This window comes from Bemisia tabaci, chromosome 3 (genome assembly GCF_918797505.1).
Source record: "Bemisia tabaci chromosome 3, PGI_BMITA_v3".
Taxonomy (NCBI): Eukaryota; Metazoa; Arthropoda; class Insecta; order Hemiptera; family Aleyrodidae; genus Bemisia; species Bemisia tabaci.
This window is the reverse complement of record NC_092795.1, coordinates 26,487,319-26,511,064: the sequence shown is the minus strand read 5'-3', so window position 1 is coordinate 26,511,064 and position 23,746 is coordinate 26,487,319. Positions and strand designations below refer to the sequence as shown.

The 23,746-nt window shown below is 41.0% G+C and overlaps 1 protein-coding gene and 1 long non-coding RNA gene across 2 annotated transcripts in view; both read left to right on the top strand.

Moving 5' to 3' along the window:
• Positions 1–120: 120 nt before the first annotated feature.
• Positions 121–10,100, top strand: LOC109031164 (uncharacterized). Its single transcript, XR_002008768.2, has 3 exons — positions 121–997; positions 1,556–1,674; positions 9,811–10,100. It is a non-coding gene; the product is annotated as an uncharacterized lncRNA (long non-coding RNA).
• A 1,936-nt stretch (positions 10,101–12,036) lies between these two features.
• The window catches only part of Ets65A (DNA-binding protein D-ETS-3), a 124,922-nt gene continuing 113,212 nt past the window's right edge, over positions 12,037–23,746 (top strand). Inside the window, exons 1-2 of the mRNA XM_019042502.2 lie at positions 12,037–12,613; positions 20,318–20,732. Coding sequence (XP_018898047.2) covers positions 20,363–20,732 — 370 coding nt within the window. The 5' untranslated portion in view covers positions 12,037–12,613; positions 20,318–20,362. The remainder of the gene's footprint in view (positions 12,614–20,317; positions 20,733–23,746) is intronic.

Below are 23,746 nucleotides of genomic sequence, written 5' to 3'. Positions count from 1 at the left end.
TGCCGATTTGTGAGGGGCCACCTGTGCTTGGACCACAAATCACACTTTTCGCCTGAAGATGACCTTATTTTTCGGCAATGTTAGTCGGTTACGGCAGCGTTAATTACCCGTTGGTCCAACTAGAGTGTTTGTTGATCATAACTCAGGCAAATAACTCGTTTCTTCCCATCATAAAATCCCGAGGGCTAGACCACACCGATCTGTGACATTGGCTCGATTGCGTCTATTTGCTCAGCTTGGCCCACTTACTCTGCCGTGATAGCGCGAAGAGAGCAGTAAGTGTTGGTTGCGATGAGCCTCGAGACACATAAAAGCATGTCTTAACCGTGGCTCATACACAAAAGCACTTACTGCTCTCTTCGCTATCAGGGCAGTACTGGAGGCGAGGCGCGAGGATTGCAGCGAGGCACGAATGTTGTCTACCAAGAACTTGGTTCAATTCAGGATCGGAGGCGGATTGCATTGAGCAGAGGGGAACCAAGTTTTCGAGTGCCAATATCAAGTACCATAATTTCACGGTTTCATTTTTCGCTCGTGCCAAGGGCTTTCAAAAATCTAACTCCCGGGTGGTTATGAGAATATCACCATAGTTAGTTAGTTAGTTAGTATAATTTTAAGACATTCAGCGTCTCAGGCTATTAACGGCTTTACAGATAATTTTGAAAATGGGAGTATATACGAAAATTTAGATTTTTACATTAAGAGAGGTGAAGAGTTTCAGAATTTCTGTAGTAATATTGGGTTCATCGCATGTAAGTGGGTCTGTATTTCTGTTGATTGTAGGGGAGTAATGAGGCACGTAAGATTAAACGGCGTAATATGCTTCATATCCTGACTTTAAAAAAACCCCAAAAAGCCCAAATGCCTTTCTTTGGCATTATGAATTTCTTTGAGTTAATGTTTAAATTACAGCTTAGAACCGGCGTGATTAGACTTGAAAATTTTAAAAGTAATTGAAGCCGATAATATCAAGCATATTTTCTAAAAGACAAAATAGGTTTGTACCATTTTGATCCTGACCTTTTTTCACCACTTTAAGTCCTTCTAAGATTCGCTCTTTGGTTGTAAGCTCTATTACACTCTTTTGATTTCAAAGCTTTGATGGTGTAACTTTCGAAACATTTTAGAAGCACACAGTTAATGTAAGAGGAAACGAATTATAAATTCCTTATTAAATAATTTTTTTAAATTAATTTTTTTTAAGCTTTAAAAATTTTTGAGGGTAAATTCCCCCTCAGACTCCCGAAAATGTAATTTTTGTCCTTAGAAGTTTCATGGTTGATATGTTTCATACTAAGAAAAAAAAATACTTCAAACTAATTGTGCTTTCGAGCACCAATATCTGTTTTGTTTCATCATAATAGAGTGAATTTTCTTGAGGAAACGAAAATGTACTTAAATATCTGACTGTGATTTTACATGGACTATAAGGTAAGAAAATTTTTGACCCATGCCCCATATTTACTTCGCATGGAGTATTTTTTTAAAAATATTTTTTAATGGTGGATACATAAGCTCTTTGATTTCTCATTCTTTGTCGTGATCCGTTCTACAGATCCGCTGGGCTAGACTTCGTGATTTTCGCAGATGATCGGCAAACAATGACCACTTGATGAACATGCATACTGCTCTCTTTAAATTTTCGAAGTATGACTCAGGTCTTCTTAGCACTAGGTACGTGATGAAATTGTGAATTTTCCCATTTGAATAATTCAACTTTCCATTTTCTGCCATAATTCGCTCTAAAGATCTAATGGTCCGATTTCCGGGAATTTTTCAACTCTTAATAACAACGGGTACCGGCCCTTTTGACTACATTGTGAAAAGAAGGATATTGCAACTTTGAGTCATCCACAAATGCACTTATCTGCGGTGAAAACTAACAATACTATTATTCTGGCTCTAAAATGAGCCAAAAGTAGTAATTCTTCATTGAAAAATTTAGTCCAATGCCCTACATTTAGCAATGAGGAACTAATATCTCAGGCTCAGCTCAGACGTGACATATCGACCGTGCAAGTACCAGACCACTTATCTCGCTTTGGGACGTTGCAGACTTCTTGCCATACTTTAATTTTTAATTAGGAAACTGCTCATAAAGTCAATTCTTGAAAACTTCCGTGATTTTTCCCCTCAGTACGAAAAAATTTATTTGAAAACATCAAGGAATGATATTGAACACTTCTCCTCCAAAAAAATAAAATGAGAGGGGAGATTTTTAGACACTGCAAACGAGATACGTGGTCTGGTAGTTTCACCATCGATATGTGCCATTATTTTCCTGATGCAAATTAGTATGTTTCTTTGGATGATTGGATGAGTCAGAAACAGTGGCGTGGCGTGAATAATCGATTATCGATATCTCGCCATTTGAAGCTATGGTAAACAATCGATTACCAAGATGTTCGCTGCGAACACCCTGATAATCGATCTTTTTTCATAGGTTTAAATGGCATATCAATCGATATATCGCAATTCACGCCACGCCACTGGTCAGAAATAATAGCTCCTCACTGCGGTATGTAGTCTCTTTTTTTCAGCTTCTCTTTGGCTATTTATTTCGCAACGAGGAAGCGCTATATCTGGCTCACCTACATTGACACCTATCTGCATAGGGAAACTAATGACACATAGGCTGTATCTTGAGAAAACAATTTCAGTTAATCCCTGGGTGTGAGTGAACCAGAAATCTCTTTGAAATGACAGGGCGTTTCTTTGAAATACCAGAAAACACCTTTTGAAACAAGGAGATATCCTGTTGATCAAACGAGAATTCTCGTCCAGGAATTACAAATTCGACCGCGTTTAACAGAAAGGAACCAAGCCACATCAGCTATTGCCAAATTTTACTGGACTATTTGATTTTTTACGAGACAACTTTTTTGCGGATTCCTTTGAAAATATTCAAGAATTTGTTTTATACGATGGAGAAAATTCGCTGAAATTTGCATGAAAATCCGCCCAACCGTTTTCATGTAAAAAATTAAATAGCCCAATTAAATTTGACAACAGCTGATGTCGCTTGGTTTCTTTCTGTTCAACGCGGTCCAATTGAAACATCTAATGATCCAACAGACAATTTATTCTACTTCATGTAAATGATCCAAAAACAGTTATTACTCGATTCTGAATTTAGTCTACCTGTGGAAGACTTTAGTCGCGCCTTTAACATTCAATCCTTCCGACTCTCACCCCTAAATCAATCTTGTTCATTCTCCTCGTCTCTCGCGTCTTAAAACTGAAACCCCGTCCCTGGTCTCTTTAACACCGAAAAATCAAGGGTAGGAAAAGGGGCACTCCCAATTTCTCCCGGAGGGTGGCGTAATCTTACCATCTCCCTCCTTCATTTCCATTATCTTGTCGATAGCACCGCGTCGGCCGCCCTCTCTCGTTAACAGCACCAGTCCACAAAGTAGCCCCCCTCCTCCAATCTCCCGCTACGGAGCTATTAATCACAACCTAGTTACAGCCACACTCATACACAACCGCATCGAAGAAAAACGTCCAATGAGCCCCAAGGAGTTGCAAAATTTCCCTCGATGAAACAAACGATTTTTCAAGGAAAGTTCTGAATATTTTTCGGCAAATTTTTCCGAGAACTTGACTCGCAATCGAATTTAAAGTATATGATGATTTTGAGGAGGGATATCAATAATTTTCCTGAGAAATTAATATTTCATCGAAGGAAATTTGGCAACGTTGGTATGATCACACGCCGTTTTAACATAGCGCGGGAGTACACGTAAATATACAAACATAAATATTCATAATCCCTCGTTGGGCGGTCGTTCCGGACGTATCCCCGATCTAATCGACTCGTCGATACATCGACCCTGTATAGCCCTTCTAAAATATCGAATTTCGATGTATCGAGGGCAAACTGCGGTCGACACACAGGCACAATTATCGCATTGTTATTGCAATCTGTTGCGAGGCGCAGTTAGTCTTCGTTGCCGCTCAATTGAATGTTTCGCTGTTCCGTCCCTCCGGCCCTGCGTCCATCCCCTTTTATCACCGATCCACACACGTGCCCCTCCTCCCTCTCTCTTCAACCTTCCCTCGGCAGTCGCGAGTTTTGCGTGCTTTCGATATGTCTGGGGGTCGTGGAGCGGGGTTTGACTTTCAGACGACAATGGGTGTAATTACAAAAGTTTCGGGATGTTTGGGGGAGGTTGCGATGATATTCGGGGCGTTTGGATCTAGATAGAGCCGACACTCGGATAAAAAGATGGTTAGGAGCTGGTACTGCGGTTGGGTGTTAGGCGTTTGGACCGTAATCTTAAAGCGTTGTTCTCAAACTTTGCTTGGTTTAAGACTCGAACTGTTTATATACTGTGAATAAGCAGTAGCGTTTCCTGCGTGAATGGATGGGAGCACTGCCTCTCCAGGGAAACTTTGGAGTGAATAATTATTTTTAGTTTTCAAAGTGCATCATGCGTGACTTTGGATGCAAAATGAGTGGGAGGTGTAAACATACCAGTGCAAGTCGTTATTTAGAGTGGTAAATTATATTTTACACGTGAAGTAGCATTATGATGGCATTTCCAGCAGGGTCGGATTTACTTACTTACCGCCCATGGGCCGCCTGTATTTTGCCGCCCCCTTCTCATTCGTTTTGAAATATCAATAAAAGCCATCAAGTATAACGTGCCGGAGGGGGAGAGGCGTATAAGATGCATTTACTCGTTGTTGGTCACATCACTTGTGAAAGCCCTGTCAACACTACTAGTAAAAGTTCACGTAACTTGGCGCGAAGGTTAAGTTTCGTAAACCTATCTCTGTATGGACAAGGCCCTCCATTTATAAGAAATGAACCAAAAAATTATGAAAGAACCAACATAAATGTGGTTTAATAATTTTAACTTCCGCCGCCGCGCCGCGCTGACCGCACTGTATTTGGCGCAATGCGTGAAGTATCTATACTATAAGCTCCAAGACCTCCTAATTTTGCGAAACTGGTGACGCTTAGTTCCAGCGTTCTACCGGGCCGATTTTCATGATTTTTGCGGCTATTGACGGGCAATTGTCTCTAGATAAGCCAACTCTTTTCAGATTTTGAAAATATGGCCCAGGTTTTTTTATATTACGTGGTAAAGTTGCGAATTCTCCCATATAAACAATGTAAATTTATGTGTTTTGTCATAGTTCGTTTGAGCATTCTACTGGGCCGATTTCCATGATTTTTGCGTAAATCGACAGGTAATAGGCTCTAGATGAGCCCGCTCTAATCAGATTTTGGAAAAAGGACCCAGGTTTTTTTAAAATCACGTTATTAAAGTGAGTGAATTTACAGAGTGCTCCGGGACTGCTACCGCTATGCGCGGGAGGATGCGCAGTGGTCGAGGAGGTTGCGCAGTAGGTGTGTAGCCTGCGCATCAGCTCTACACTTATCTACACAAGATTTCCGCCGATTACCTCAAGACGAGCGGTGGCCGAGTCGTCTACGACGTCGGAAGTGTCCACATTGATCAAGGTGTGGGTTCGATCCCCGCCTCCAGAGATACTTAATAATTATCCGATTTAAACAGATCGTTGTTTTACTGTAATATTTCATCAAGCAGTCATTCCAAAACGCGTCCTTTTGACTTCAAAAATTTTTTTTTTCTTTATTCATCAAAACCAAAAATTATTTCATTCTATTAAGTATACCTCATATCGAATTTTTTTAGGGGAAAAATAAAACTAATACTAATAGGAGGGTAAAAATAGGGCCGCGAAGCGGCCCATTGATGGCGCGGAGCGCCTTCGGGGGGTTGGGCCGCGTAGCGGCCAGGGGGCGTAGCCCCCTAGTTCCTACTGTCTTACATGCGCTATGCATTTCGGGCCGACCGCTGCTGTACGCACTGTTTTGACGCAATGCGTGAAGTATTCATGCAGTCTTGTAGGCGCTAATATGTGTTACATGCCGACCGCCGCGCCGAGGGTTTCTCCTTTTCATCTCACGTTCTCGTCATCATTGCTCTCTGCGCCGCGCCGGTCCAGGCCAAATTCCGTGTTCGATGTCTCTCTTAGTTTTAACTCGAATAATTAAAGGTGCTGTCCATTGTATCACAAAAGGACGACAAAATTAGAGATATACTCTCAGGAAATGAGAAATTTTGTCACCTTTTTTCGTTCGTAGTTTTTTTTCTGGATCTGATTTTTCTTTGTGGCTACATTTAATAAAAATTGCAAACTTTTCCGCTCCCTATATTTGCCGCTATGGGCCGCGGCCCATGTGGCCACCCCTTAATCCGGCCCTGATTTTCAGCACATTTAGTATAAAATATCACAAGAATTGAAGTAAATAATATAAAAATGCATTACAAGCGGTCAAAATATACAGACCAGTAGGACAATAAGTGCAGGATAAAATTACAGAAAAGTAAAATTCAAAGCAACAAAAGCAAGAAGTGATAGGTGAATAGAGGAAGTAGGTAAGGTGATTACAAATACAAAGCGATGGCTGAAATACAAGACCGTGTACCTTCGTTTGCGACGTTGTAGACTTCCAGCCAGCATACTTTATTTATCCTTGGAAAACTAATTAACGTGATTATTTTGAAAACTCCCTTGATTTTCCTTCATCAATAGAATAGTCAGTATGAATTTCAAGCTATGAAGGTGACTTGTTTAATCTTCGAAAAAATGAACTAGGTGCGGAGATTTTGAAACACCGCAATAGAGATACGCGGTTTCGCATTCCAGCCATGGAATTTGTAATATGGAATTGTAATTGTAAGGTAACGATTTGGCAGAAAAGCAAACTAAAATATTAACAAAGGTGACAAATATTTCTAACGAGAAAATACACTAAGGGAATCAAATACTGCGTGTGCCGCTACCAACACCCCCCCCCCCCCCCCTCACCAACATAATAACACCGAGTGTCAAATAAGTTCAAAGAAGCTTTCGAACTATAAAGAAAATGTCAGTGCCTTACATCTTGATTTTAATTAGATTTGCGACAATTTATCTTTCATAAGAAAGTGCTGATTTTAACAAGAGTTGCCTTTGGCATAAAGGGGTTTGCTTTGGGATGAAAAAGGTTAAAACCTCTTTCAATTCATAAAATGTTGTCTTCGTCTCCGATTTAAAGAATTTTTGTCTGAGATTAAAAAAGTTTTTTTTTTTATTTATTTCAAAGAGAGATAACTTTGTCGTCAATGACACATTACAATTTTTGTATCAAAAAAAGCTCTCTTAACTTTAAAATATTTCTCTCACTAAAAAATGTTCTACATAAATAAAACATTTTAACTTTTTGTTCGAATAAGGTACATTGTTTTTTTCAATCTAACATAATGTTCATTTACCAACTATTTTACCAGCGTATAAAATGAGATACAGATTATCATCATAGTTTCGGGAATGCACGTTCTGAATCCATCATTCATAGCATTCCTGCCTGTGCAAGAAGACAAAAAACATTTTCCCTAAAAATGAACGAGTGAATAAATACCAAATGCACCCCGTACGTTGCGGGGCGGTACGCGGGGGACCAATTTTTTGGCCAGATGGTAGTTTTATGAAACTTCCTCCAAGACCTTTATAGCGCAACCAATCATAATAACCGGGGGGCCTAGCAAGCCCCCTTCTAGCAAGTCACGCGCGCTGGTGACAAATCTCCCTCAAGACCTTCGGGTCCCCATATTTTAATAGAATATGGTCAATGAGCCCCTCAACGACCATTTTTCCCGGGTGGGGGGGGATTGTGCTTGAGTTCACCTGGCGAGGTAGGTGTAATTCCTCCCGCCACCATACGGTTTCCGTCCCCCTGGATGCTTGCACGAGGGGGGGCCTCCCCGGGTAGCTCAAAGCAGCTGCTTGGGATACTCCTGGTGGTAGGTGTAATTCCCCCCGTTTACGGTTTCCGCGGTCGGGAGGTGTACCAATAGGTCGGTGCATCCGATGATCAATCACCACGAGTATCCCTATGCATTCTCCCCTTTCCCCAACTTGGCCTCGGCCACTTGGGCTTCGGCCCACATCATAAAACACCCCTAAATGCCCGCTAGCACGGGGTTCCATCTTAATAGAGAACCGCTAATTACTGAATAAGTAGGTGCGGACGGCTACACAAGGTCTAAAAAAAAAAAAAAAAAAAAAAAAAAAAATACCAAATGAGAAAAGAGGATTGGTTCAAACATTTCAGAAGTCAGTGTGAACATTCGAACCTACTCTCAGATATTTTACAGTGACGATTTATGAATCCGGGTCTGAGGAACCTGACAGAAGAGTGCTGCCGTGCTAAGGAAGAACGCCGTATGAGCCTTCAGATGTTGCCATATGTTCTACAATAAAAACCTAATTTACTAGGAAATTGTGGATTTCTTTCCTCAATTATTTCAGACGATTTTTTTCGCAATTCTATCTGAAACGTACTGAAAAAAAATTCTCTGCGTTATTACCAAAGTCCGTTGGTACCTTTACCATCTCACTTTTTTTTTACAAGTTATTGGTAATTTTACCAAGACAGACTGGTAAGATTACCTAAAAACCGGTATTTTTACTGTTTTTTCAGGTAAGAATACCACTTTATTGGTAATCAATTCCCGGTAACTTTGCCATTTTATCTCGGTAATTCTACCACAGTCGATAAAAAATATTGGCGTTTTTACCAAGGTCCAGTAAAATTACCGAGAAAGTTCAATAATTTTACCGAGACTTCTCGGTAAAATTACCAATTCCAGAGATCGTAATTTTACCGAGAAAAAACTGGGATCAAATAAAACCCTGAATTCTTGGTAATTTTACCCTTTTCCTAGTAAATACACCGAGATTTTTTTCAGTGTGTTCGCAATTCTATCTGAGACGTCTGAAAATTTCACAGAAAAATACGCAGAATTTCCTTCAAAAACACATGTTTTATCCGGGGCAATTTGACAACTCTCGAATGTTCATGCGGCGTTCTTCCTTAGCACGGCAGAGTAGGAGGGAAGATTCGGGAAGTCCTCAGGCAAAGTCAGCCGAGCGTCTCGTCGTGTCCCCAGGGAATGGGCGGGCCGTGGGAGGGCACACGCGCAGGAGTGGCCAATCAGCGCTCTCCTCCTCGACCAATGACGAAACGCGGCTCCCCTAATACCGGGGTACGTTTCGGGATGCTTCGAGGCAGGCTCGCGGCTCGCTCGTTTAATAGCTCACCAGATTCCCGTTCTCGCTTGAAGAGATATATACTTCTTATTTGCGAGGGCACGTTATGTTTTTGTTGCACTAAATCTTGAGGGGCTTTTGCAGGAGTGTGCCCTCATAACTTGATATTAGGTATCTTTACTATCTTCATGGCAGATTGCACCCATTTACACTGAAAAAAAAAAATCTCGGTGTATTTAATAAGAAAAGGGTAAAATTACCAAGAATTCAGGGTTCTATTTGATCCCAGTTTTTTCTTGGTAAAATTACCATTTATGGAATTGGTAATTTTACCGAGAAATCTCTGTAAAATTATTGAACTTCCTCGGCAATTTTACTGGACCTTGGTAAAAACGCCAATATTTTTTATCGACTGTGGTAGAATCACCGAGATAAAATGGCAATGTTACTGGAAATTGATTACCAATAAAAGTGGTATTCTTACCTGAAAAAAAAAAAACAGTAAAAATAACGGTTTTTAGGCAAGCTTGCCAGTCTGTCTTGGTGAAATTACCAATAATTGGCAAGAAAAGTGAGATGGTAAAGGTACCAACGGACCTTGGTAAAAACGCCGAGAATTTTTTTTCAGTGTATCTTCATGGCAGAATGTACCCATTTATGAAAAAAGAACCGTCATGGATTAAGGAGTTTGGCGCTTATATTAATCCTTTGCCTTTGATGCAACTATTCGTGTTTCAGGACTGTGAGTGTTGCATACACAAAACATGAAGGCGTACCGGTTTTCCATAAGTTAGCAGCATGCCTACCCTGCAAGATTTGGGGTTTATGTCGTTTGGTATATATGTTATGCTATGCCATATTTATTTGGTGTCCAATTACCCTGCCACGCGAAGATTTGCAATTAGCGTGATATCAGACCGATATTATAGCTCATTATGAGAAGGGAAGGGATGGGGTCGAAAAATAAAAAATGGAGCATTACGTATTTTATGCAGTGCTTTATACTTTAAATAAAACATGATCAAATTTTCCGATTTTTTTTGTATCTCCCGAATCATTAATTGTGTTCCCATACCTAATTTCTTTTTTTTCTCTCGGCTAAGTTTAGAGCATATGATCTAATGTTGATGAACCTATCACGGATAAAAAAAGCACGAGGTTGTTGAGTGATATGGACATTTCCAATTAATTGTGGTAGTACATGAATTAATTGTGGTCGTACGGTCGTACCCCAATAAATTAGGTTACTTACCCAAATGTTGCGCGGTACTACCCTAACTTGAGTTGCGGTTCTACCACAATTATTTAGGAACGTCCGTATCATCCAACAAATTGTCGTAGTGCCACAATTTTAGAGGATAACTCCTAACACTTTCTTCCCCGTGATATTTCAACCTTCATATACAAAATTAAAGGAAAAAAATAACTTTCTTAGATGTGATGTAATGGAGAAATGATGGAGGAAGTTGAAGAGCACAGTTGTCAATTTTCATACACTAGGATTCATCCTAGGGAAAAGTGAGCTCTTCTAAAGTCAATGTGAGACAAAACGCAATTAAAATGAGAGGTTGAAATCGGTCCATTGATTACGATATTAGTGCTGCTTAAAATGATTCAAATTATAGTGTGAAGGTTTAAAAATTAGGGATTTAAAATTAGGGGTCGAAGTAATGTTTGCAGATATTTTTTGGTCTTTAATATTCTTTGATACTTCTTTAAAATTTCAAAGCCAATACTTGAAAAATTCAGATTGCGATTTGTCCTGGAATATTCAGAAAATTCAATATATTCGTATTTCCTCTTTAAAAATAAAAAAATGAGCGGAATTGTTAAAACGATTGCGGGCCACTGGACATTTACTATACTTGATAAAGCACGTAGTATTGACAACATTTATGCATGTTTTTCCTCGAAATTTTCAGATATTTTAGATTTAATTGCGTACAAAACTGTCTGAAAATTTTGGAAAATAATACACGCAATTTTCCCAGTAATTTCGGTTTTTATCGGAGGAACCTTGGCAACGTCTTAAGGCTCATACGGCGTTCTACCTTAGCACGGCCGAATAGGTTATCTCCGATTGGAACACTGGAAAAAAAAAACACATTGGATCTAGAGTCCAGACTCTTGAAAACATCGACCAGAAAAAATACTCTTGATTCAATCGAATTTTTGCTTAAATCAAGAACCAAGCCTATTAAGAGCGGATTTCCAATTGATTCAAGCTTAAATCTGATTGAATCAAGAGTACTTTTTCTTGTCAATTTTTTTTTTTTTTTTTTTTTTTTTTTTTTTTTTTTTTTTTCTGCTGGTTTAATGGCTTCGTGTCTATAGCACCTTCAGCCAACTTTAGACAATGTTTAGTGTCCGTAGACATCAGGCTCCATGCTCCAGGCTTTTCTAATTTTCAGGGATTAGGGCCGAGGAGAATCTGTTTCAGCAGATCTACTCGTCAATTCCGTGAAAATTAGACGCCACCACCGGGATTCGAACCCGGGACCTATTGACCTTTGTCAATGTTTTCAAGAGTCTGGACTCTAGATCCAATGTGTTTTTTTTTTCCAGTGCGAACCGAAAGTGACTCGGCCGTTAAAAAAATGCCGTCATGACGTCATCATCAAAAGAATCCACGCTAGAAAGGCGAATCCGAGGCACAGGCAAGAATCCAGTCCCTGCTCCAGTCGTGTCGACGTCACCAGGGGACGGGGATGAACGAGCGCCTGCGAGGGGCGGGGGGTCGAGGAGGAAGATGCGCGCGCGGGTCCGAAGCGGCGCGGCGACGCGCAGCCCGCGCGTCGGATCGGCGAATTGAATTATCGGCCGATTAGTCGTGCCCTATTGGCTCGCGGCCCCCTCGCGCGGGGTTTTCCTCCCGGTGTCCCGGTTGGTTTTCCTCCGGAGGTCGTCCCGTCCGCCCTCCCCTTCCTTCCCCTCCCGCGCCCCGCGGCCGCGTTGCCGCTGTTCGGGGCCCGCGCGATCCACTCGTGATACGACTTCCGCCGGGCCCTGCGGTTCCGAGTCTCTTCAGGTGTTCCGCTGTTCCGGTCTTCCCGCGTTCCGTGTTCCGGCCGTTCCCCGGTCGGGTCCCCCGGAAATTGCTCGCCTTTTTGTTCGCGCACCGCGCTTTTCTCGATTCCGCAATTTGCCATTTTTATCAATCTTCGGCTCGCGCCTTTTTTGGCGCCGTCCGCTCCCCGCCCCCCCCCCCCGGCCCCCGGCCGTTTCCTTTCATGTAAATTCCGCGCTCATTAAATAACCCTGTCGCGGCGCCTCACCTCTGCCAACTTTTTCCAGCCGCCTTTCGTCCTGACGTCACTTCCTCCGTGACGTCACTTCCTTCGTGCGAGGCGTTTCGGACCTGTTGTTCCGTCGGGTTTTCCCGGCCATGCGGCCCTCGTTTCCGGTCTCTTTGTGCGCTTTGAAAAAATGACCGACAGGTGAAAGTGTTTTCCAGTTTTGAGCGTCCTTCGTTCCGGCGCGTTTTGAGGTTAGTTCTTTTACCCGCCCAGCCGCAAAATTCTCTGTTGGACTGCTGGATAAGGTAAGGGTCAAGGCACTAAAACTGCATGACATCATTCATTTGACGAAAGATACGATGCTCCTGATGGAAATTTTCAAAACGAGCTTGCCTACGGGATTATCCTACTGATTCACGCGTTGTCCGTAGTTGATTTTATGCTCCATCCACTAATAATGAACTGAAGTTAAAATGATTTTGTTAGTACTTCTCCGACGCATTGTGCTTTCAAATTGGTCGATACAAGAACAGCATAATGAGTGCTCTTTCATAGTAACTGGTCACTTAAGATTAATTATTGAGCAATCTGACCTAAGATAATTTTGACATGTTGCTTAGCAGAACATTTAAAAAGATAATAGACAATGAAAACATTCATTTTTGATTCTTGAATATTGTTTAGAACTCGAGGATCTACGATGGTTTTCATCTGCTATTGATGGAAGTGCAGTGTTCAAATTAAAATTCCTTCCGATTCGTACGGTCTGACTCACAGTGTCAGTTTGGTTCCAAAACTGATAGCGAGCGTTTGCCACAACGTTTTGCATTGAAAAAATATTGGAAGACTTTACTTACATTCGGAAAATTAACATCTGTTGTCACAAATTATTAAACTGTGTATGCTACTAGCAGTGTCATTAGACATGCTGCATACATTTGGAACCAAGCAAGGTCCTTAACACTTGAAAGTTGACTTGTTCTCAAGTGGCTAAATCATAATAATCACCAAAATTCAGGAAAAATGTTTTATATAATTGAACTAGGGATAAGAGCCTCTGCAAATGAGTAAAAATGAAATCCAACGATGACCTTACTGCATTTTAGAAAGGTTAGCTCTGCATCTTTTGGTACAACATATATCAAAATTGACCATGAGAGCATTTTGAAGTTGAAGATCTATAAATCCCGCCTTTGAGAGACACGCAGAAAAAATTTTCTGACGCTGCTCGGAGCTGCAGAAAATATTCATTCCAATCGCATTTTCATATGATTAATGCAAACTTTTATTAAACATTTGACCAAAGTATAGAATGTGCTCAGCATCGAAAAAGGGGATTGGACTCATTGGATTCCAAAGCGGGGTTTCCGCTTCATTATAGAGTTTTCCAGTTCAACAATTTTTCACTCGAGGATTTGCAAACAATTCATAAGAAAAATTATTTTCCCCTCCTTTTTCTCAAAATTTAACTGGTTTGTAACTCTAACGAGGACTAGATTAGTTTCCATGGGTTTCTTTCCTAATTCAATGTCATACAACGTCGAGGTGTCCAAGGAATTTTATATTTTAACAGTCTGGATTCGGCGAATGATTTGAAAGTATTTCGAATCATTATTGAATTCAATTAGTTAAAAAATTAAAACTATAACGTGTGTTGGGAATTTCATTATTTTGAGTAAAATAAAGAATATCATCAGAACTACACAATTTTTTCGACATTTCTTTACAATTGGTACAATCTAGACTCAGAACCTCTGTCAGTGGCTCAGGCAGGGTCATGGTGCAGGCAATGAATTTCTTTTGGAGGCTAAATTTATTGCAACGTCTGATAATGTTCACCGGTAAGTAAAAAACCGCAAGATGAGCGTGATTCAGCCAACGATGCAGCACACAAACTTTCTAGAAACAGCATAAAAACATTCTAAATTATACGTTGCTAACAATACCAAGAAGGTAAATTGGCATTTGGTGATTTTTGTGTTTGGTCATATTGTCCCTATTGGGTTTTCTACATAATTGGACATTTTGACAGCATGAATATGGATTGGGCATGCTTACGTTTGGACATTTACGTGCTTGGGACATTTTATTCTTTTACGACAAGTTGTAATCATTGCTTACCTCAACTTGTATCAAATGATTAGTGTGTTTAAACCGACGCTGTCAAAGAGAAGTGGCAAAGGTGAACAGACTTGAATAAGCCAGTTAAAACACAATCATTGACGAAAAGGTATAATCGTCAGCGCAAGAACAAGGATAAAATAAAATAATCTACTATAAAATAAATCTGCTTAATTGATGATTTCAGCATGTTTTACGGATAAATTTTTTTCCGGTGTGATATTTTTTTGTTTGGAAATATAGTATCTTCAGGAAAAGGGCATGAAAAACCTTCGGATACTGAGAGGACAACGACGACGCCTTCATTGCAACTATTCGAACTCGACGGTCGTCCGCATTGTATAGGCAAAATATTGAAGGTGCACTAGTTTTCCATAGGATCGTGCTCAATATTCTATAAGTTGAGATTTTATAATGACACAGATCTGTGCTAAAACAAAGGAACCAACAAAAATCATCCGTAATTGACCTAAGATTTTTCCACTACTTTTCCGGAAAATCGAGATGTCCCTAAAAAATGGGAGTTTCGAGGAGAGTTCAGGTTGCTAAGAAATTACAGCATGGTGAAGACTTGCTAAGATCATTTTCGGATCCAAAAGCCTAAATTGCATGAGATAACGTGTATAGCTTGCCTAAAAATGTTTCCCTCTGTGCCGGACAACGAGGATTTCCTGGTTAAATAGCATAATTTGCCCCATATACCCCCATACGAAACTGGTCCGTTTGTTTTGCATCTGAATGGAATTGAAAATTATTTTGTTTAGACGTCTGACCGGAGGATCGCCATTTTCTTTTTTTCTCTTGAAGCCAGAGATGATCTTAGTTTTTTCCCATCATTAAGGAATCCTCCCCCCCCCCAAAAAAAAAAAAAAAAAAAACAAGAAGAAAAAATCCAACATGAGTATGTTGGAAAAGCGTGCCGAATAACTGAAATGTTGGACAAATACCTCTTATTTTCACGTCTTTGCTTTTTGCATCAATTGGTACTTTTTGCTAAATTTGGGAGAAAATATTGATTCATGAACGTTGAATGTAAATTAATTTTAAGGATTCCGTCCAATTATCTTGATTTTAAGCTGATATGCGGCATTTGCGCACGACCGTGATTTGGGCGAACTGCCGTGCATCGAAATCGCGTTCAGTTAATCTCTTTGGATTTCGAACTGTAACTTCTCTCCTATTCGGCCGATTTGTACAAATGAGGTCTCTTTTTATTTGTACTTCAACGGAAAGGAAAGAAAAACTCGCTAAATAGACGGAAAACAATTTTTGAGAAAATTTGGTGGATCCTGGCATCACGGTGAATGGTTAATCGGTTAATCGCCTCGCCGTCTTTTATTGCCTTGCTCGAAACCGGACACCCAAAGCTATATCGCGAGATAACTGTAGTGGTTTAAGTGGATTTCGGCGGGGCCATGGTTAGTACATAGTATAATGAGTCACGAGGCTCATCACAGATTGCACTTACAGTGCAAGACGCTCATTGGCTATAGAGTTTTGGCGGGAAAGAAGGTTCTAGAGTTGAGTCCTCCGAACGTAAGAAAGCTCCTATGAGGTTTCTGTCAAATTGAATAATACGGTTTTGACAGAAAAATGTTCTCAAGGGTTTCCAATTAGCAGTTCATTAGATTTTTTGGTAAAAGACCATCAGGGCTTGACAGTGTAATGGTTCAAAGACAAAGAAACGGGTGCGAGGAAAAAAGTATTTGGACGACCCGTTGAATAGCATTGGTTGATCTGTGTGCTGTACTATGGTACATCCGAGTGATTTCAAAAAGCGAGCCCTACTGGCACGCTTAAAAAATTACGTGCCGGAAAAATCGAGTTTACGTAGAATTTTTAGATATTGGAGATAAAGTCATTCTACACTTTAGCGGCAAAAAGTAAGAAGAGAATAAGCCTCTTTGGATACCCGAATAAAACAAATTGATGGGATGCCAAACAAATGGATCGTACGGCGGAGAACCTCATTATCAGACATAGCGGGGAAGATTTTTTAGGCATGCAGTATACGTGAATCCATAGGTATTTCAGGCTGTTTCATCGGCAAATGACCATATTTTTTCTCTTTGGTGCACCAGTTTTCCGTAAAACTAAATTTTTCTCGGAAAAGCCCGTTGTTAATAAATGTTTAATAATACCGAAAAAATGGCGAGTAGAGAGGAAAAACTGTGGTCATCTCCGCGCTCAACTCTGAGAATTGCATGTGAACAACCATCCTAATTCCAGCGTTTTTAAAAAGATTTTTCATGCAGACCTGCTTATTTAGCCCACTGATCGGAGACAGCAATGGACCGTTACGCAAGGGTAAGGTACAAATACAATGAAAAAATTAAAATACCCTAACAACTTAAGGAAAATTAAAGGGTTGAACTCACAGGTGAGAGATTTGTTAGTGATAATTCCCTTAAGACAGTTAAGTCAAGTTTCTCAGAAACAACTAGAATGCACACGTGCAATAGTTGATCGGCGGGATCACAATTTTTTGCACCAGATGATTAAATAGTTTGCTAATTAGTTGATAATTCAAACTGAACGCATTTATATTAAAAAGCCCCATGTACAAATGAATGAAATCAGAAGAAACATGAAGTAAGCAAATCATATGCTCATAGCTTTATTTGATTTAATTCATATTTGTACATATGGTTTTTTTCGACATGAATACGTCCAAATTGGACGGCATGCAGCACTAGTAATAAAATTGACCAAACTACATCAAATGTTACTTAATTTCTTCTCGTGTTCATTTTTTTTTTTGAACAAGGCTAAGAAATATTCTGCCATGTTTTGTGAGCATATTATTCACATTCCATGGAATGGACAATTCACGAAAACTTTCAAGGTGTCATGCTGCTTAGGTATTGTTTCTGTGAGAAAATAAAAGAAGAGGAAACATGAGACGCGCGGCATGCAAGTTGATTCTGGTTAATGCCATCCCACTATCACCTAGAATTTCAACCAAATTTCAGTAGCGATTAAAAAGTTTCCGACTCCAGATAGGTTTTTTCGCTGTACTAAATAAACGCTCCGAGTTTCCACCTCAACACTGAAAAAAAATTATTCTCGTTTTTACCAAGGTCCGTTGGTACCTTTACCATCTCACTTTTTTTTACCAGTTATTGGTAATTTTACAAAGACAGACTGGCAAGCTCACCTAAAAACCGGTATTTTTACTGTTTTTTCAGGTAAGAATACCACTTTTATTGGTAATCAATTCCCGGTAACTTTGCCATTTTATCTCGGTAATTCTACCACAGTCGATAAAAAATATTGGCGTTTTTACCAAGGTCCAGTAAAATTACCGAGAAAGTTCAATAATTTTACCGAGATTTCTCGGTAAAATCACCAATTCCATAAATGACCATTTCACCAAGAAAAAACTGGGATCAAATAGAACCCTAAATTCTTGGTAATTTTACCCTTTTCCTAGTAAATACACCGAGATTTTTTTTTCAGTGAAGGGTCCTCTTGCCTGACTCCATCACGTTTAAGCACCCTGGAAATCTCAAATAACTGAGAATTCTCCTCTCGCCATAAAAAAACAAACCAGAGCTAACAGCGGAGCGTCGCTCGGTTCAATGACAAACCAACAAAGAGATTTAAGGGGAGGCGAAGAGCGAAAAAAACATTAATAAATAAAAGGAGAACGCAGGAACGGGATGATGGGCCGAAAACTGGGACTCGCGGAGGGAGGGCCGGCACGCTCCGCGGCAATAAAAAGGTAGTATCGCATAACAGTATGCGAATTTAACAAGTCGCCGTCGCGAGGGAAGCGCGGGTGAGCTTGACTCGCTTCGTGATGGTCCCGACAGGGATCTTCCATGTCCCGTTCGTTCAGATTCGATGCGGAAATCCACCTCTCCAGTTAATGTATTTCATGTAGGTGAATTTCCACGGACCATGTATCGCACGTTGATTCTGGGTGCTTGCTGAGATGCCTGATTCAATCAGAGAGTTTGCAGGTGTCTGAAATTTGATGAATTTCGTGTTTAATGCCGCGATCACACGCTGAATGCGGGAGCTGAATGTTGTTTGAATGTGGAAGTCATCGGCCCGATGTCTGAATTTTGCGCGTGACGTGCAAAATTCAGCAAAGATTCTCAGCAACCATCGGACTAATGTTGGATTTGTCTGAACTATTCGAGTAGATTTGATAACACATCTGGATGAAAATAACTCGAATTTGCGAAATTTCAGCCGTTGGGCGATGACTGTTGACTTCCACATTCAGCGGCTAAATTCAGCGTGTGATTACGGCATAAGTGGGAAATACAGAGTAGCTGAACACGATGATACTTTTGGTTCATGAATTGAACGATTATTGGAGAAGATGTGACGAAATGATCTGATCTGCTGAAATACGTGTGTTTAAATGGGAAATGCCGCCAGATACCGTCACTCGGCGGTGCATTTTCTCACTTTTAAATCTATTTTTAAAATATTTCCCTTCTCGGAAAAAAATTATAAAAAAATACTGTGAAATCGGCTCTTTAAGCACTTTCAAGTGAAGCAATAAAAAATTTGCTTGCAAAGTCTCCGAAAATGAACGCACCAAAGGAGGGATATCAATTAGGGCTTTTTGGGCCCACCCTGAAATTGTTCATTGAAGGGCTATATTTTAGGGAAGGTATGATGATTTGGTCATTTTTGGTTTCCTTTTGAATCTAATATTAGCGTTTGTATAGACCTGAAGGCCAATTTCGGCCAAAAATGCGCGTTTTGCAGGTTTGCGCGGTCAAATGCCGGAAAATCCGCATTTTTCGCTGTAGCTTTCATATCTATATGCAAACCAGTATTAGACCTTAAAATATCCCGGAATTGACCAAATCCTGATGCATTCCGCAAAAATTTAGGCATTCAATGAGGGAAAAAAATCGTAGGGTTGAGGAAACATCAGCTAAGATGAGCTCAAAAACGGTCCTTATCGATACCCTTCCTCTCGCACCCACGATTTCGGCCTGAGATTTCCAAAAAGTTCAACGCTTTCTGCATTATATTACTTCATACACGAGAAATAATGTCTCTGGGTGTTTTAATTTTCTCACTGTAACTCACTCAATGGTCCATTGCGATCATCGTTCATCAGGCTTATTGTTGTTATTATTAGAATATAAGAGATCGGAAACCGGCGCGGTGCGCCTTCAATACATTGCTTATGCAAAGCGGGCGACCGTCGAGTTCGAATAGTTGCATTCAGGCGCCGTCATTCTCTCCGCGTCTGAGCGCGTACCCTGTGTGGGTGGAATTACCCAAATCAGATGAAGAGCTGGCTTTGAAACTCCATTTTATAGATCTAATTCATCACTTAGAAAGATATGGTCTTTTTACAAGCTTCCAATATTGATGGCTGAAGTGCGAAATCACGTATCTCTGTTTTCGACCTTGCAGACTTCCTGCCATACTTATTTTTTCTGCGCGAAACTGTTTGTGATAATTTCTTGAGTACTTCCTTGATTTATTTTTTATGTTGACAGAATATTCAGTATGCATTCAACTCATATGGTTCAGTTGTTTGACCTCGCAAAAATAAAATAAGAGCTAACATCCAGAAACACCGCAATGGAGATACGTAGTTTCGCAATTTGGCCGTCGATATACATTAAGGTGATTCGATGGTTGCCATTTTTTTTCAGAGCGACGTGCGATATAATAGCATCAATTCGTTCCATAATTTCAGCTACTTGTCCTTTTTTTTTTTTCGAATTTTGAGATCCGAAATACGGGAGCCATCCAGAAATTGACTCACATTGTCTTGACTCTCAGTATAAAGGGACTCTAACAAGGCCTAACCCTTTCCCCCGCATTCTTGTGGAGACACTTTTTTTTTTTTTTTTTTTTTTTTATTTATTTTGAAAATTTATCAAGTGTGTTTCCTCATGTTGCAGGCGTGAAGCTTGCGGGCCCTTGGACGAGGACCCTGCAGGGTTGGGATGTACGAGTCGTCCTGCTCGTACCAGTCGGCGGCAGCGGCGGCGGCGGCAGCGGCGTTCGAGCTCAAGCGGACGGCGATCAAGACCGAGAGTCCGGACATGCTCGGGGTCGGCGTGGGGCCTCCCGACTGGGCCGGCTGCGCCGCCTACCGCCTCGCCTGCAACTCCTCCACCTTCGAGCAGCTCAAGCACTTTTCCGAGAAGGCCAAAGCCGCCCTCCAGGACCGCCGCTACCCCTCCACGCCCTCCTCCGCCTTCTCCGACCTCCCGTCCGCCGCCCCGAGGCCCTCCTCCCCCGCCTCCACCACCCTCGGACATCACCACCTGGATCTCCTGCAGGAGGACCTTGCTGCCGATAAGCGCCTGTCTTGTAAGTCACCAGTTTTCAATATGCATTTTGCTAGAGGCGCCGTCAGTTAAGATGGCCATTCCTATGGTGTAGTGGTTGTAGCGCTAGCTCTATGATCGGGAGGTCCCGGGTTCGATTCCCGGCCAAGTAACCCGAGTTTGATGGTCTCAAACAATGGTTGCCTGGGACTCGTTGTTACGGTTGTTAGGGGGGGGGGGGAAATAAAAAAACTTGTTTACATTTCGTTTGCAAGCGATCGCGATGTCAGCGAAAACACATTGGAAAGAAAAAAAACCACATTGGATCTAGAGTCCAAACTCTTAAAAACACCGACAAGAAAAAATACTCTTGATTCAATCAGATTTAAGCTTAAATCAAGAACCAAGCCTCTTAGTTTGAGCGGATTTCCTTTTGATTTAAATCTGATTGAATCAAGAGTCCTATTTCTTGTCAATGTTTTCAAGAGTCTGGACTCTAGATCCAATGTGTTTTTTTTTTCAGTGCAAGAGCCCCTCCACTGACTTCTTGGCGACAGGCGGAAGCTTTTACTTTCGGGAACTCAACAATTCCTTATGGACGATTGCAAGGGAGCAACAGTTACCACTCTTATTTCGGCTGTTGACTTACCTACATGGTGGATGATGAGCTTCGGATGACGTCATGTGCCAAACAAGTTCCCAAAATTTCGGCTTGTTTGCTGAACGAAACTGCCAACACGTTCTTAATCATCAACCATGTAGGTGTAGGTCAGCAATAGAATGATGAAGTTCCGAAAGTAAACGCTTCCACCAGTGCCAAAATACTAGTGAAGGGTCTCTTGTCTCTGGATGTGAGCGTGGTCCATCCTTGATCTCTGTTGGACGGCTTCATCTTGGTCGCTTGCAAATGATATGTGAATAAGGTGCCAGTTTAGCTGACGACACCTCTATTGCCCGATTCGGTTGAGTCTTTTTACTAATTCTAGAAACCCTTCGGAGGGGTTGTGGGCCAGTATCAGGGGGCTCCTTTAGTCAGTCGATTATTCCCTCTAGATAAAGGGCCCGTGACGCAGTTGCCGTAGTTGTCCAATCGACGCGAAGCCGAAAACCCCAATATTCCATTTCTTCCATTCTTTCTCAGTTCTCAGTTTTATCCTCCAGAAAAATTCATAATTTCAATAATCGGCCTGCTGAGGCCACTAACTATGTGGTTTTCTAAATCACTATAGCGAAGGTATAAGAAAATGCGCCTTCATTTTTTGCTTATGCAATATAGACAGCCGTCGAGTACGAATAGTTGCATTCAACAACGCGAAAGCGCGTCCATTGACAGAAATCAGTGGAGGGAACGCGAACGAAGTCTCCTCTTTCAATCTCCTCTAAAATACATTGTGTTGTAATGCTATAATTCTAGCACCTCCGCTTTGCTTTATGGTAATCTCCACAATTTTTTTGCGGTGAGAAGATATTTATTTTTTATCATTTGTTTATATATTCATTTATCATCTTTTTTAACTAAAGAATGTATTAATTTTTACTCTTATAATAGAATAAAAGTTAAAGTATTTTTGTTTATTTCTTTATTTATTTATTTTTATTTTTTTATCGATTTTTGATTTTGATTTGATTTGAGAATGAGCCGATCAAAGTTTACGAAAAACGTTCAATTTGTGTAATCTTCATTCCCGTTTGTGACTCCATGAGGGGATGTTGTCTTATCTCTCAGTATAAAGGGACTCTAGTATCGAGAGGTTTGAGTATAGATTGATTTTTCTCACGCAGTGCACTCCGCTCGTAACCTCACCACGAAAAACACGGGGCGTAGAGCTTTCTCCGATCAGTATTTAGTGTTCAGTACGTGGGTGCTCTGAGCTTGTGACTGGATGAACGAACCACGCCCTTAGTTGACAGAGAGGCCACTCATTACGTCACCCTTTTCTCAACCCTCCTCCTTCCCTCTCGATTCCCGCTCCTCGAACTTTTTTCCACGGCGCCCCGCCCTTGTCTCGATTGCTCCCCGTTTGACTTCACAATCTCGAGGTAAATCCGCGAGCAGTAAACTTTTCCGAAGACACCCGAAAAGTGCTCAACTCTGGATGTGGATGTGTGGAAGAACGAAATAAGATGCATCCATTTTTTTTCTGGTGACCTCATCGGCGTTGCCGAATGACGTGGAATGCATCTCGAACTGTAGGTTTCGCACAGAAACAAATAGAGACCTCTTAGTGATAATGGGCCTATTATTGAAAGTGATAGAGACAGCAATAGACAAAAAAGACGAGGAGAAAATGGAGCGACGTGCAACGAGGGAGCCTACAGGTATAAGTTGTCTCACTTGCATGCTCCTATTTAAAATTATGTATAAAAATATATAAATGAAGAGAAGAAAATTAGTTGGGTTTTATGTAGAATTGTATCATTTGAAATGGCAAAAATTCCAAAAAAACTGTACAAAAACTACAAAATCCGTCCTGGCGAACGCTGACGCCTCAATTTTAAATTTTCTCGTCGAACACAGTGCGGCCGGCGCAGGGCTGGCGCGCATAGTGCGGAACGCATAGTAGCGCTTTGCAAGATCGCAGGATACTTCATGCGTTGCGCGTACATCACGGAGCACGTGTCGCGACGTATGGTAGCGCCGTACAAGTCTGCTGGATACTTCATGCATTGCGCGTATACCACAGTGCGCGCTCAAGTCTTATCTCCTTCTCTATGATGTCGAATCTACCCAGTATCCGGTGTATGTAATTTCCGAACAGTGCACATCGCAAGCTTGCAATCCTAGGATCACAGGATTGTAGAGATTTTACAATCCCGCATGTTTTCCGGCGAAAATATAATTTAAGAGTGAAAAATTTTCAAGTTGGAATGCTGTTACGTCCTATCGTCCGAAAACCGCCGAACTTTGCTACCTTCCAGGGAGAGAAAGTGAACAACACAAGTGATCTCCAATATTTTATGGAAAAAAGAAGAAGAGGAAAAAAACACCCTTACACATCAAACTGGATCAAACTATACATTTAATGTATCGAAGAATCCATTGCACCTACAACTAAA